The 14,511-nt window shown below is 49.7% G+C and overlaps 2 protein-coding genes across 14 annotated transcripts; both read right to left on the bottom strand.

The window, feature by feature from the left end:
- Positions 1-162: 162 nt before the first annotated feature.
- MYG1 (MYG1 exonuclease) lies at positions 163-9,132 on the bottom strand. Of its 10 annotated transcripts, none has more exons than XM_084955767.1 (8): positions 8,889-9,132; positions 8,581-8,693; positions 4,359-5,496; positions 2,370-2,675; positions 1,087-2,011; positions 820-942; positions 537-718; positions 163-377 (listed from the first exon to the last, which is right to left on the bottom strand). In XM_084955767.1, exons 5-8 carry the CDS (start codon positions 1,237-1,239, stop codon positions 179-181), a joined length of 657 nt encoding a protein of 218 aa, XP_084811893.1. In that variant the 5' UTR covers positions 1,240-2,011; positions 2,370-2,675; positions 4,359-5,496; positions 8,581-8,693; positions 8,889-9,132; the 3' UTR covers positions 163-178. The 10 variants fall into 10 exon arrangements, with proteins under 10 accessions (XP_084811893.1, XP_084811892.1, XP_084811891.1 ...); XM_084955766.1 differs by having other exon boundaries at positions 2,370-3,178; positions 4,569-5,496; XM_084955765.1 differs by having other exon boundaries at positions 1,087-2,578; positions 3,898-5,496.
- A 250-nt stretch (positions 9,133-9,382) lies between these two features.
- On the bottom strand, positions 9,383-13,637 carry PFDN5 (prefoldin subunit 5). Of its 4 annotated transcripts, none has more exons than XM_084955775.1 (6): positions 13,547-13,637; positions 13,217-13,340; positions 12,901-12,932; positions 11,324-11,398; positions 11,102-11,207; positions 9,383-9,584 (listed from the first exon to the last, which is right to left on the bottom strand). In XM_084955775.1, the coding sequence occupies exons 4-6, from the start codon at positions 11,396-11,398 to the stop codon at positions 9,508-9,510; spliced, it is 258 nt and encodes an 85-aa protein (XP_084811901.1). In that variant the 5' UTR covers positions 12,901-12,932; positions 13,217-13,340; positions 13,547-13,637; the 3' UTR covers positions 9,383-9,507. The 4 variants fall into 4 exon arrangements, with proteins under 4 accessions (XP_084811901.1, XP_005652622.1, XP_084811900.1 ...); XM_005652565.4 differs by having other exon boundaries at positions 13,238-13,340; XM_084955774.1 differs by lacking the exon at positions 9,383-9,584 and having other exon boundaries at positions 10,718-11,207; positions 13,238-13,340.
- Between the last annotated feature and the right edge of the window lie 874 nt (positions 13,638-14,511).

Here is a 14,511-nt window from a genome sequence, read left to right as displayed (position 1 = left end):
TTGTGAACGTGGTCAAGTTATTTACCCTTAGGAGATGATGGTTTTCAAATGACTGGGAAAGCAAAGCCGAGAAAATACCCAGTATAATAGATGTACATTCCCCAAGTTTCAGCAAGTTCCCAGAATGGTGCGGGGCAAAACCGGAGCAATACTTAGTCAGTATGAGATGGAAAACATTTTATTGGCCGAGGGGATTTGTGGGAGGTAGAGGTGCTGAGTGAAGGGCCAAGGTGGTCCGGGCCATGCTCAGGGCACCCTCTCGGGTACGGTGCCCACCGATGAAGCCACTGGCATGGACAAAGACGCAGCCAGGAATCCCACTGACCTGGTCCAGGGCCTCATCCCGAAGACCCCGCCATGGCTCTGGCAGGGGCAGCCTACAAGTGAGCAGAAAGACAGAGGTGCTGGGGGGCAAATGGAGGCCTCGAGGAACAGGGCGGGGAGAGGGGGAAGCAGAGGTCAAGGTTAGTGGCCTCCTCCTCTGATAGGGTCAAAACAGGCCTGAGGGCTGCAGGGTGGTCCCCCTAGGGCCTCACCTGCTCTGGAATGAATGGAGCTCCTTAGGCACACACTGTACCCGCCACTGTCCAGCCTGGTCAGTGTAGATGACAAAGGAGATGGCCACCGGGGGGGACAGATCCAATTCCAGGTGGTAGAGGTGCTCCTTCCAGGGGCATCCACCCTTTGCCAGTTCTATTATCTTCCCACTTGCATCCACCTGGGAGGGAAGCGTGGCAGGGCGAGAAGGTTTAGGTGGGAGCAGGAGCCTGCCGGCAGTCCCTAACCCCTGAGCCACAGTGCCTCCTCCCAGCCCCGTACCTGGAACCGCTGGGCCAGGGCCTCTTCCACCAGGGCCCGGGCTGGCAGCCAGCTGTGCTGGTAGAAGTCTAGTCTCTGTAGAAACTCCTCTCGAACCAGATCCATTGCACGCTTGAACCCGGCCTGGGAATCACATGGGCATGAGAACCACGGTGCGGGTTAGAACTTCCGACTTTGCTACGGCTTGACGGGAGCAACCCCTCTCATCTCCTCCCCTGAGGTTCACACTCGCTTCATGGGCTCTTTCTCCCCTGGGGCCCTGCTCACCTCAGTGTCTTGGTTGGGCTGGTTCCAGGTGGGATTGAGCCGAGCAACCCGGGCACTCAGGGTCGTGGTCAGCGCGTACCGAGGCTCTCCCTCCTCCCACTGGGCGATCCCATTGTCCACCGCATCCACCTCCTCCACGAAGTTCTCATACATCTAAGGCAGCAGTGGGAGAAATGCTCTGCCTACCAAAGCTTTCTAGGGGTCAGAGTTTGCACAGACAGTCTTTAATCTGCACAACAGCCCTGCGAGGAGCTCCAGCAGTAACTGCATGAGGAAGGGGCGAGTGGGGCAGCTTGCTCAAGGTCAGAGAGCATTCGGTGCTGGCGCTGGAAGTCAGGCCACCTGACTGCTCATCCAGTGCTCACTCTACTGCCTCTCAAAGCCCAAGCCAAGGCGGCAGGTGTGGGGAGGCAGCTGCCGCCTTCTGAACAAGGAGGGTCTCGCATTCCATCCAAGGCTCTGTGGGAGCGGATTCCATGCTGAGGGAGGTTAAGTCTCCAGGTAGGCTGAATAGGCTGTTCACAAGGTACAGGGGGGTCTGGCCAAGCACACAAGTCAGAGGTGGGGGGAGATGCGTACTGGACATCAAGAGCTGGGCTGTGGTCCAGGCAAGCCCACGGTGTGCCACATGGCATCAGCAGCTGCTGCATCTGCTGAGCCTAAAGAAATGGGAGGATAGTGCCTCAAGAATCTGGAGGCAGAAAGGATATGGGATATCAGTGTTTAATGCAAAACTGCCCTACAAAAAGGCCTACGAATCAACACATCTGGGGTATGTAAAAGTGCTACTCTCAGGGAGAGCTGAAGGAGACTCCTATGCCCAGAACTTCCTGGTCTGGACCCCAACCTGAGACTCAGGTAAAACTTGGTTGTAATTTATTTTTCATTAAAAAATTTTTTTTGGCTGTACCTGTGGCATGTGGAAGTTCCCAGGCCAGGGATTGAACCCAAGTCACAGTCGCAACCTGTGTCATAGCTGCGGCAATGCCAGATTCTTAACCTGCTGCACCGCATGGGAACTTCCAATTTGGGTGTAATTTTAATATCCAAAAGATATAAACAGCTCATACAACTTAACATCAAAAAAAAAAAAAAAAGGCAAAAAAACCAACTGGAGTTCCCTTGTAGTTTATTGGGTTAAGGATCTGGTGCTGTCACTGCTGTGGCTCTGGTTACAGCTGTGCAGGTTTGACCCCTGGCCTGGGAACTTCTGCATGCTGCAAGTGCAGCCAAAAGAAAAATACAAGTAACCCAAATAAAGGGCAGAAGAACTGAATAGGTATTTTCCCAAAGACAACATATGGTGGATGGCCAATAGGCCATCAACATCAACTAATCATCAGATAAATACAAATTAAAACCACAACGATATATCACCTCACATCTGTCAGAACAGCTGTCATCAAAAATACCACAAGTTGGAGTTCCCGTCTTGGCTTAGCTGCTAATGAATCTGACTAGTATCCATGAGGGTGCAGGTTCAATCCCTGGCCTCGCTCAGTGGGTCAAAGATCTGGCGTTGCCGTGAGCTATGGTATATAGGTTGCAGACGTGGTTCAGATCCCACATTGCTGTGGCTGTGGTGTAGGCTGGCAGGTGTAGCTCTGATTTGACCCCTAGCCTAGGAACCTCCATATGCTGCGAATGTCACCCTAAAAAGCAAAAAACAAAAAACAAAACAAGAAAACCACCACAAGCTAAAGGAGTTCCCTGGTAGCTCAGGGATCAAAGGATCTGGCTTTGTCATTGCTATGGCTCAGGTTTGAGCCCTGGCCTGAGAACTTCTGCATGTTGTGGGTGTGGCCAAAAACAAGAAATAAAAACAAAAAAACTGCAAGTAACAAATGTTGGTGAGGATGCTAGGAAAAGGGAACCCTTGTACTCTGCTGCAGGGAAGGTATGTGGGTTCAGCCACTATGGAGAGCCATAGGGAGGTTCCTCAAAAGTTAAAAGATAGAACTACAGTATGACCCAGCAATTAGTTTTTTTTTGTTTGTTTGTTTTTTTTTTGGTCTTTTGTCTTTTTAGGGCCATATCCGAGGCATATGGAGGTTCCCAAGCCAGAGGTTGAACTGGAGCTGTAGCTGCCAGCCTACACCACAGCCACAGCAATGCCAGATCTGAGCCCCATCTGTGACCCATACCACAGCTCATGGCAATGCCGGATCCTTAGCCCACTGAGTGAGGCCAGGGATCGAACCTGTGTCCTCATGGATACCAGTCAGAGTCCTTTCCATTGAGCCACGCTGGGAACTCCTGACCCAGCAATTCTACTCCTGGGTATATAATTGAAAAAAAATCAAAAAGACTAAATTTGAAAAGATACATGTACCCCAATGTTCACAGCAGCATTACAACAGCCAAGATACGGAAGCAACCTAAGCGTCTATCAACACATGAATGGGTAAAGATGATGTGGTAAACAATAGAGTATTACTGAGCCATAAAACAAAAAAATGAAAACTTACCACTTGCAGCAACATGGACGGACTTGGAGGGCATTATGCTTAGTGATGTAAGTTAAAGACAAATACTATATGACATCACTTATATGTGGAATCTCAAAAATACAACAAACTAGCGAATATAACAAAAAAGCAGACTCACAGACACAGAGAACAAATTAGTGGTTACCAGTGGGGAGAAAGAAGGGGGAGGGGCAAGATAGGGGGAGGAGATTGAGAAGCACAAACTGGAATGCCTGGCTGGCTACAGGCAGCAGTTTCAAGAGCCAGTGTTGGAGGTCTCTTTGTGGCGCAGTGGTTGACAAATCCGACTAGGAACCATGAGGTTGCAGGTTCGATCCCTGGCCTTGCTCAGTGGGTTAAGGATCCAGCATTGCTGTGAGCTGTGGAGTAGGTCACAGACATGGCTCGGATCCTGAGTTGCTGTGGCTCTGACCCCTAGTCTGGGAATTTCCGTAGGCTGTGGGTGCAGCCATAAAATAAAATAAAGACCCAGTGTTGTCTTTGTGGCAGTGGGTTAAGGATCCAGCATTGCTGCCACTATGGCTAGGATTTGATTCTTGGCCCAGGAACTTCCATCTGCCACAAGAAAAAAAAAAAAAAAGGTAGGTACAAACTATTGAGTATAAAGATAAATAAACTATAGGGATATACTGTATAGCACAGGGAATATAGCCAATATTGTACATAAATTATACCTAAATAAAAGTAAAGATCTTGGGTGTAATTTAGTTCTCAGTTCAATCGTTTAGAAACCCCTCACAGTAGAAGGGAAAATTGACCCAGTCTTGGAGTTCCATTCGTGGCTCAGTGGTTAAAACCAACTAGCATCCATGGGGACTAAGGTTCAATCCCTGGCCTCGCTCAGTGGGTTAAGGATCCAGTGTTAGCCTGAGCTGTGGTGTACGTTGCAGACTCAGCTCGGATCTCACGTTGCTGTGGCTGTGGTGTAGGCGGGCAGCTACAGCTCCGATTTGACCCCTAGACCTGGGAACCTCCGTATGCAGCAAGTGCAGCCCTAAAAAAAGACAAAAGGCATGCATGCATATATACATACATACATACAATACATACAACTGACCCAGTCCAAAACCTTAGTATTCCAAGAGCTGCAGTTTTTTTCACCTTTTTGGATCCCACTAATGCTGCGTCATAAGGGAAAACAGGCAAACCAAGACAGAACTGAACTCAACAGCCTAACTGCAAAAAACAGAGTTGACTGAATCTGAAATTTGACTCGTGAACTTCACAGGAGTAGAGTCAAGCAGGTGTCCAGCGACACGCATGTCAGGGCCAAGAGCCTTGCTTCTTTCTTCCACAAGCACAGGCACCTGCTAAACTGCCTGCAAGGGGCGCTGGTGGAACCTCAAGAGGTTTTTATAATCCAACCCTTCCTAGTTCCCAACTCACGTGCTTCTAGTGAATTTAGTGGTGCCTAAAATAGGCTGCCCTTCACCTCAGGGCAGCCAGAACCTCAGCCACACGCAACCAAACATAAGCAGCCTTCTCAATTACTAAGTTGTTAAATAATCATTTTTTGTGCATCAGTCATGCTTTATGGTGTTTCAAAGCCCTTCCCCATACTTTAGCTCATGTACTTCTCACTGCCACCTCAGATGGAGGCAGGGGAGAGTAAGACCCCTGTGAGAAGATGAGCCTGACTGAGGGAGAGGGCAGAGGGCCAGCAAGGGTCAGGAACCCTAACCTGAGCCCAGTTTCATGTGCCACTCTAACCGGCCTGGTGGAGATGCTTGTGCAGGGCATCTCTTGTCCTCAGGTCCCCACCTTGTCATAGAGGATGCCCACCACGCTGTCCTCTTCGCTAGTGCCCAGCAACTGGGCCAGCAGCTTGTGCCCGAAGTGCAGATAGATGAGTCCCGCACTGCTCAGCTTGGTCTGCCACGGCTTCCCAGGGGACAGGGAGCTCATGGTCTCTGTGAAAGACCTGAGGAGCACAGGGAGGTGGGGCTGAGGCAGAGCTGCCCCAGTTCACTCCCAGTGTGTGCGCACGGGGGTCGGGGGGTGGGGGAATACTGAGGGAGATGGAAGAAGGCCCAGCTGGGGAAGCTTTGGCTTGACCTCAGGGGTCAACGTGGACTTGAACTTGGAGTCTCCATTCATGCATTCATTCGACCATGGTTAACGCAGTGGTTACCACATGTCAGGCTTTGTGTTGTAGATATTAGAGATGAAAAAACTAAGACCCTGTCCCTGCCTTCAAGTTCATTCACCTAAGGCCGACACGCACACCCACCCACCCACCCACACAGTGACGTGAATGCTTTAGCCAGTTATAAATAAGGAAAGGGGGAGGGTGAGGAAAGGGTTCAGGAGGAGAGCCTTCGGGTCACTCCTGAAAGTTGAATTAGTGGGTGTGAGCCAGACAGACAAAGGGTGAGAAGGAGAAAAGGCATTCCAGGTAGAGAGAACTACATGTACAATGGCTAAGGGACAGATCTCTTGACAGAACTGCAAGAAAGGAGCTTGGCTTGAGGAGTGAGCAGCAAATGACAAAGCTGGATGGAGAAGCAGGGTCTGGACCATGGCAGGCTTTGTATGCTGCAGATGAAGTTTGGCTCTTATCTGTGGGTAAAGGGGAGCCATCAAAAGAGTGTAAGCAGACCAGTGTGTGTCAGAAAGAGCACTGTGCCAGCTAGCATGGAGATGAGATGCAAGGAGATGCAAGGACAGAGCATGGGGGACAGGTATGACAGCTGTTAGAGCAGAAGAAACTACAGCTGCAATTTCTAAATACCAATCCATACGAAGGATCAAGGGAGTTCATTTTTTTTTTCTAATGATTTTTTTTTCCCTTACTGGCCATTCTAATGATTATTATTAAATATTGAGTAAATACAAAAATATTTATAAAATATTCATAAGGTATAAAGACTAATAACAATAACCCTCCAGAGGGATTGGCTGCGTCTTTGGACACAGGTTCGATCACCAGGCATGTGGCTGCAGCTAGGATCTGATTCCTGGCCCAGGAACTCCATATGCTGCAGGGCAGCCAAAAAAACCCCAAAAACCAAAACAAAACAAAGATTCAGACAGAAGGAAAACTAAACAGTTGATGGAAACAAACATAGGTGCTACACTGTACACAAGAACAAGGATATGATGAACACAAAATTCAGGATGCCGCTCATTCCTGGGGGATGTGGGGGGATGCGGACGGGAAGCGGTGCCCAGTGTAGATACAAAGGTAATAGTAATGTTCTCGTTCCTAGGCTGGGAGATCAGTGCACGGGTATTTATGTTTTATATTCCAGAAATGTTACATATAGTGATTTATGTGTCAACTACTGCATAGCTTTTTTTTAAAAAAAGGTGTATACAATAATTAGAAAAAAAGAAAGCTGTCAATAGTGTCAAGTGCCATAAAGAAGTCAGTTAAGGTGAGACCCTCAGCCAGCAACCTGAGTTTGGTATTGAGGTCACTGTGCCCTTTCCACAAGCATTTCTAGTAGAGAGACTGGGAGAGAGTTGGCTGAATGAATGACTGAATGGATGGATGAACGGAATGAACTGGAAGGGATGTGGAGCCAGGTCAGCTCTTTTGTTGAAAAGTGGCTGAGAAGTGAGGGTGAGAGGTTAGGCTCTAAGTACAGGGAGCATTCCTCTAACATCATTTATGAAAGTAACGCATATACTTAAACAAAAAGGAGAGAGAGAGGGAGGGAGGGAAAGAGGCAGGGGGAGAGAAATAAACTTAAAACCTCTTCATGAACCCTCAGAGACAACTGCTTTAAACTCTGTGGTGTATGTGAGGGAAAGTTTTGGGGTCTTTTCACTCCTTTGTTTTCAAGATGTGAGAGGCTCAAGCAGAGTTTCTTGCTGTAGGCAAGAAGTAGAAACCTGGAGTTTCCGTTGTGGCTCAGTGGTTAATGAACCCAATCCATGAGGACGCAGGTTCCATCCCTGGCCTTGCTAGGTGGGTTAAGGATCCGGGATTGCCGTGAGCCGTGGTGTGGGTCACAGACATGGCTCGGATCCCGCATTGCTGTGGCTGTGGCATAGGCCAGTGGCTACAGCTCCAATTTGACCCCTAGCCTGGGAACCTCCATATGCTGCAGGTGCAACCCTAAAAAAGCGAAGGAAAAAAAAAAAAAAGTAGAGGGAGCTTAGAGGGAGCTCCTGTTGTGGCTCAGTGGTTAACGAATCCAACTAGGAACCATGGGGTTGCGGATTTGATCCCTGACCTTGCTCAGTGGGTTAAGGATCCGGCGTTGCCGTGAGCTGTGGTGTAGGTTGCAGATGCAGATCGGATCCCACGTTGCTGTGGCTCTGGCATAGGCCAGTGGCTACAGCTCCGATTGGACCCCTAGCCTGGGAACCTCCATATGCCACGGGATCGGCCCAAGAAATGGCAAAAAGACAAAAAAAAAAAAAAAAAAAAAGGTAGAAACCTGGCGGAGAATTGTGATGTGAGGTCCCAGAGCAGAAAGTGACACATTGGATGAGGGCAGACAGAAGGAAATGTTTGCTGAATTGGAAGGAGGGAGCTGACATGTTCAGGAGTGAGAAAGTGCGGATGTGCACGCAGGAAAAGCTCAATTTCCTTAGAAAGGAAAGGAAATTCCTCACTGAGGGAGTCTGATGAGGCAGGGACTTGAGGACGGGAAAAGGACTGGAATGGTACTATGGATAAAGGGTTACAAGAAGAGTTCTCAGTGGAAGACAACACAGCCCAGCAGTCTAAGGTGGGGCAGCAAGGGCACCTGAAAGGATTAATCCTGGGTGGAGTATTCAGTGGGGTGATGATGGTCCGGGTAGAAGAAAAGCCCGACTGCGCCAAACTGGGACGTGAGTCAAGAGGGGCCTGGGGACTGACGGGGGCCACCAGAGGCCTAAGACCAGATATGAGCGCCGGGCAGTGGGAAAGGATGGAAGACGCTAGTCCCATAGAATTCAGTTTGCTTTCCAGGGCGAGGCACTTCCCTTCGCTGACACGGACGATGGTGGACTGGAGCGCTGAGTAAAGTTGACATCAAGGAAGTTGAAGAAATGGTATGTGGGAACCTACCTCTGGTGATGGTCATATCGGTGTCTCTGAGGGTCGTACTCTCCACCCACGTCTACCACGATGTCACAAGAAGCCAGTTTCTCGGGGTCCCGGGTCCGCACAATCTCTGCATCCTGCAGGGGACAGAAGAGGCGACGGGGCTGCTAAGGTCGCACGGGTAGAGGGTTAACGTTGGGCTTCCAGGGAACCAGGGAGGAGAGAAGGGGAACTCAGGCCACGCGAACTACCACAGGGACCCCTCAAGGAGGAGGACGTGCACCGCCCCAAGACTCGCCAGCTGCCCCCAGGTCAGTTTGGGTGAATCGTACCCGGTACTCGGGCAGGAGGCGCAGCAACGCGCAGGCCAGCGCCTCGTCGCAGTGGAAGGTGCCATTGTGCGTCCCGATTCGGGGTGGAGCCATGAGGTGGCTGCGGGGCCTTTTGGAGGGCAAGACGAACTCCAGGCTGAGCGTGCGATGCGGACCCCAAAGGGTTGGCACCGGCGGCAGCGGGAGCAGCAGAGGTAGGAGACCGCGCAGGAAGCGCTGTCCCATGCAGCTTACCCAGAAGGAGGGCGCTGAACCGGAAGGGGAAATGCTGGCACCGCCTTCCGCTTGCCACCGTTCCCACAGCAACCAGCCTTGCCCGGAAGTGTGGGAGCTGAATTCCCATACCTGCTCTTCCAAGGGCCCAGGGTGAAGCCGCCAAGATGAGCACTGCATCACACCTGCTTATTAGGCACTGGGAAGGGACGCGCCCTCTCACCACCGCCCTCCCATCTCATCACTCGTCTTGTGCTTAAGGCAAGAAAAGACCAACACTCTGCCCAGCTGGCACATTTATTAGTTAATACACAAGACCCTCCTCCTCCCCAATTCTAGGAAACCACGCTCAGAAAGTCCAAGGCTCCTGAAGCAGGAACCCCCATCCCATTTCTGAAACAAGCTCTCAGGCTTTGGCAGTTGCCTGAGCTGCTCCCAGGGCTGTGAGCTGCTGAATCTTCTGGCTCATCATCTCCATGACAGCTGTCGGGAAAAAATCAGATCTTGGTCAGAAGCTAAAGGGGAGAACCCAAAGTTCAGGAAAAGTGACAGGCAGACAGCATACCATAGTTAATAAAACCTTTAACTCAGTGAGCCGCTGTGGAGGACACACATAACACAAATTTATAGAGTCTAAGATGTGTCAGTAAAGATGATAACCACTGGGATATAAAAATGAACAAACACAGGAGTTCCCGTCATGGCGCAGTGGTTGACGAATCTGACCAGGAACCATGAGGTTGCAGGTTCAATCCCTGGCCTTGCTCAGTGGGTTAAGGATTTGGCGTGGCCGTGAGCTGTAGTGTAGGTTGCAGACACGGCTCAGATCTCGCGTTGTTGTGGCTCTGGTGTAGGCCAGTGGCTACAGCTCCGATTCGACCCCTAGCCTGGGAACCTCCATATGCCGCAGGAGCAGCCCTAGAAAAGGCTCAGAGACAAAAAAAAAAAAAAAAAAAAAAAAAAAAGAACAAAAATGAAAAAAATACATATAAAGAGTCACATATAACCAGAAAATTATAACACTGAAAAGATTTCTGCCTTTATAACAGTGATTCTCAATCCTGACTATACAATAGAATCACCTGGGGAACTTTTTAAAAAGCACTGCTGGAGTTCCTGTTGTGGCACAGCAGAAGTGAATCTGACTGGTATCTACAAGGATGTGGGTTTGATCCCTGGCCTTAATCAGTGGGTGGTGGATCTGGCGTTGCTGTGAGCTGTGATGTAGGACACAGATGAGGCACAGATCCTGAATTGCTGTGGCTGTGGTGTAGGCTGGCAGCTGCAGCTCTGATCAGCCCCTAGCCTGCAAACTTCCATATACCTTGCATGCGGCCCTAAAAAAGAGAAAAGAAAAAAAACAAAAAACAAAAAACATTGCTTCTTGGAACACGCCCCCACGCCCACAGATGGATTTACAGTTGACTTGAACAACATGGGTTTGAACTGTGCTGGTCTACTTACACATGGGTTTTTTTCAATAGTAAATACTATAGCACTACATGATCCTTGAGTGGCAAACGCAGAACTGAATTTCTTCTACTTTTTGAAGCGCTGGTGCCCAAAGCCCAACTCTGTTCAAGGGTCAACTGCAGCTGATTTGGAGTAGGCCCAGGTTTTCTTTTTAAATTCTCCAGGTGATTCTAAGGCACAGCCAAAGCTTTACTTGCCAGTAGATAGCTAGTTAGGGCTTTATTTCTTTCCTGTGTGTTCATTTACATGCATCTTTTTCCCTATTCCATCTACATTAAATAGGATCTCAAACACAAAAACACAGATGGGATTTCCTTTCTCTAAATTTCTCAAGCACTGAACCCAGGAATCTAGAAATAGCGGATATGTGATGCACAGCATCTAAAGAATAATACATCCAGACACCAAAGAGAAAACCATGGTTTTAATCCAACAAAGGGGACACCCGCCATGGTTCACGCTGCAATTCATGTTCTTGATTATTATGGAGGTAGAAATGGTGAAGAGGTGCCCAAGGCCAAGCTTACCCTGTTTCATGGCATGCTTCTCCTGCAGAGCTGGCTGGATTTTCTCCATTTGCTTGGTGAGGAAGTCTATCTTCCTCTTGAAGAAGTCCTTGGCATCTTCAGCTGTCTGGAAGGTCAGAGGTGAAGGAGGGGCTAAGAGGAGACCTCTTTGTGCACTCCGGATCTCTCCCTAAACTCCCTCTGCCTCCTCAGCGGGGCATCCATACGCTTCCTTCCACTCACCTTCTCTACATAGTAGCCAGTTCCCACATCGATGAGCACATGTTCCACATCATGCAACTTCCCAGGGACGTACATCTGAGAAGCGAGGATTAAGGGAAAACTAGCCCAGCATGAGTCATGATTTCCTGTCGGCTCATCTGCTTGACCTCCTAAGAACCCCTTTTTCTAAAAACTTAAAAGGTACCGGGATCAGATAATCTGGAGGCCTACACACTCCAAGGGGGAGACACAGGGAAGTTGGTTCCTTATGGAGAAAATTACACATGCTGATCTTGCCCTGATCTCACTGCCACCCTCCAAGAAGTTCTTAGAGTTCTTCCCATTAGCCCTTCCAGAAAGACTAGATGGCTTTTTTTATTGTCTTTTTTAGGCTGCACCCGCGGCATATGGAGGTTCCCAGGCTAGGGGTCAAATCGGAGCTGTAGCCGCCGGCCTATGCCAGAGCCACAGCAACGCAGGATCCCAGCCGCGTCTGCAACCTACACCACAGCTCACGGCCACGCCGAATCCTTAACCCACTGAGCAAGGCCAGGGACCAAATCCGCAACCTCATGGTTCCTAGTCGGATTCATCAACCACTGAGTCATGATGGGAACTCCATAAAGACTAGATGCAGTGTTTCTTTTTTCTTTTTAGGGCCACACCTGCAGCATATGGAAGATCCTAGGCTAGGGGTTGATTCGGAGCTGCAGCTGCCAGCCTACACCACAGCTCACGGCAACACCAGATCCCCAACCCAGCGAGGGAGGCCAGGGTTAGTAGTGGATTGTTTCTGCTGCACCACAATGGGAACTCCTGGAATGATTTTTCCTGATGCTGTTAAATAGTAAAAGTGATAAGCCAGCCTCATTTCTCCTTTAACACTCCCAACCATGAAGTAGGTCATTCCCAATAGATTTGATGTTCCTTATCTAAGCAGTCCCTACTATGCGGCTATTCCTGTGTTTCCTTTTCAGCCTATCAATTCTCAGGTGCAGTTTATAGGTGCCCTGTTAACACAATTGGCTCATTCAAGTAAAACACTCAACAGATAGACACAATCCAGGTTTCTCAGGAACAACGGATTAGGAATAAGATCCACAATTAAACTAAAATTGAGGATTAATAAACAGAGCCAAACCCCTTGTCTCTATATCCTCTCTTCTTCCACTGCTTCTGTTTTCTAAGTTATTAGTAAAAAGGGTAGGGAGCTCCTGCTGCGGTGCAGCAGATTAAAGACCCAGTGTTGTCTCTGAGGTGGCTCAGATTCAATCCCTGGCCCCGGAACTTCCACATGCTGCGGGTGAGGCAAAAGAACCCAAAAAACAAGTCAAAAGTGTAAACCACCAGTTTTATCTCCCTATTAGATTATATCCTCAAACAGCGAAGGAAAAAAAATCACACCTCAATTCTACATACACCTTGGTGCTTACCAAACATTAGCTGGATGTTGGCTCCAATGAGATAGCAGAGCTATGAAGTGTGTTCTGAGTATTCTCAGAATCTCTGGAGCAATTAGAACCTCTGCCCTTTTTTGCAGGGTCGGGGGTGAGGGAGAAAAGGAGTGGGCGGGGAAACAGTTCCTGCAGAAAGGATACAGAACTCGTCAGTGGGACGAGTAATTCTTTCCCTGTGAAAGCAATTAAGACAAACATGTAGGGAAGGTGGACTTCTCCAGCCTTTACACGTTCAAGGGAGTTTCAGCACCGCACAGAGCCCAGAGACTGTGCAATAAGTATGGAAATAGGGGCAACAGGAGAAGAATGTCCTGTACATTTCAAGTCTTCCAAGGCAACATGCAAAGGGCTCCTGCAGCAGTATGCAATACGTAAAGGACTGTTCTCTCGTCTCAGGTAAGGACAACTGGATAAGGAAGAGAGAGGAAAAGCCGGCTCGCCCCAACCCCCAGCTTGCCTTCACGCGCCTACCGCATACCCTCGTTGCTCTTGTTCAGCACGTTCAGACAGTCCTTGGCTTCCACATACTTGGTCTGTACCACCTTGAGCTGGGCAATGGACGTGGACAAGAACTCCACTTCCTAGAGAGAAGAGGAATGAGGGTTAGTACGGGGGCTGGTGGGAGAGGAGGGCACCGCCGGGAAGGGGCGGGTGCTGGGACCGAGTCGGGGTTTTGCCTGGGAAGGGAAACCTCCTCCCTCGGCTGGGGAAGAATGGGGAGCGAGGGAGTACGCGTGGCGGGAAGGAAGTGAGGTGGAAAGGGGTGTCTTTGGGGGCCTATTCCCACCTGGTCCAGCTGGTTCTTGAGCATTTCCAGCTGCGGCAGATTCAGCTCGGTAATGTTAACCGACTGCGCCATGTTGGGAAGGAGGACTAACGAAGCGGAAGCCGCCGGGTGAGCAACGCTCTAGCCGTCCTCTGCGCCTCTCGATGGCTACGCCGGGAGGCCTCGCTGCCCCCGACATCTCTATGGTCCTCCGTCCGGAAGCGGAGGAAGAGCTGGGTCTTCTCTGTGATTTACTTGCGTTGGAGTGGAAGAGATAGCGGCGCTTTCTTTTTTAAAGACCGAACTGGAGGCATATGGAGGTTCGTAAGCTGGGGGTCGAACTGGAACTGCAGCTACCGGCTTAAGCCACAGCAGCGCGGGATCCGAGCTGTGTCTGCGACCTACACCACAGCTCACTGCAGCGGCCGATTCTTAACCCACTAAAGTAAGGAGAGGGATCGAGCCCTCATCCTCATGGATACTAGTCCGTTTCCTTATCGCTGAGCCACGATAGGAACTCCCAGGAGCGCTTTCATTACACAAAACATCCCAAGCCTAGCGGCGACAAGTTGCAGCAAACAGGATTCCTGTGAATTTAAGAATCTTAAAAAGAGTTCCCGTCGTGGCTCAGCAGAAACGAGTCTGGCTAGCATCTATGAGGACGCTGGTTCGCTCCCTGGTCTCGCTCAGCGGGTTAAAGATCCAGCATTGCCGTGAGCTGTGATGTAGGTCTCAGACGCGGCTGGGATCCCACGTTACTGTGGCTGTGGTCCGCAGCTACAGCTCCAGTTTGACCCTTAGCCTGGGAACCTCCAAATGCTGCGGGTGCGCCCCCAAAAAGACCAAAAAAAAAAAAAAAAGTAAACCATGTGGGTGATATAAACCCTAGTGACAACTGGCAAGGAAGGAAGAAGCTTGTTAAGTTCTCTGGTCGTAAAAGGAGGCTTTGGGCAGATGAAGCGGGACTAGAGTTGGAGTGGAGATGA

Source organism: Sus scrofa, chromosome 5 (genome assembly GCF_054392235.1).
Source record: "Sus scrofa isolate SSC_HxYL_T2T_F1_AM1 chromosome 5, Sscrofa_HxYL_maternal_Yorkshire_Landrace_v2.0, whole genome shotgun sequence".
NCBI lineage: Eukaryota > Metazoa > Chordata > Mammalia > Artiodactyla > Suidae > Sus > Sus scrofa.
The sequence above is the reverse complement of the archived record's forward strand: the minus strand, read 5'-3'. Positions and strand labels throughout refer to the sequence as shown.

Coding starts and splice junctions, on each gene's coding strand:
- MYG1 (XM_013986326.3), bottom strand. CDS start 9,113: ATGGGACAGCGCTTCCTGCGCGGTCTCCTACCTCTGCTGCTCCCGCTG. Junction 5,497..8,580: donor CGATATGACCATCACCAGAG/GTAGGTTCCCAC, acceptor TGTGCTCCTCAG/GTCTTTCACAGAGACCATGA. Junction 1,240..5,336: donor TGGGCATCCTCTATGACAAG/GTGGGGACCTGA, acceptor CTGCTGCCTTAG/ATGTATGAGAACTTCGTGGA.
- PFDN5 (XM_084955774.1), bottom strand. CDS start 13,618: ATGGCGCAGTCGGTTAACATTACCGAGCTGAATCTGCCGCAGCTGGAA. Junction 13,341..13,546: donor TCAAGAACCAGCTGGACCAG/GTGGGAATAGGC, acceptor TCTTCTCTCTAG/GAAGTGGAGTTCTTGTCCAC. Junction 12,933..13,237: donor GCTGAACAAGAGCAACGAGG/GTATGCGGTAGG, acceptor TTGCTTTCACAG/GGAAAGAATTACTCGTCCCA.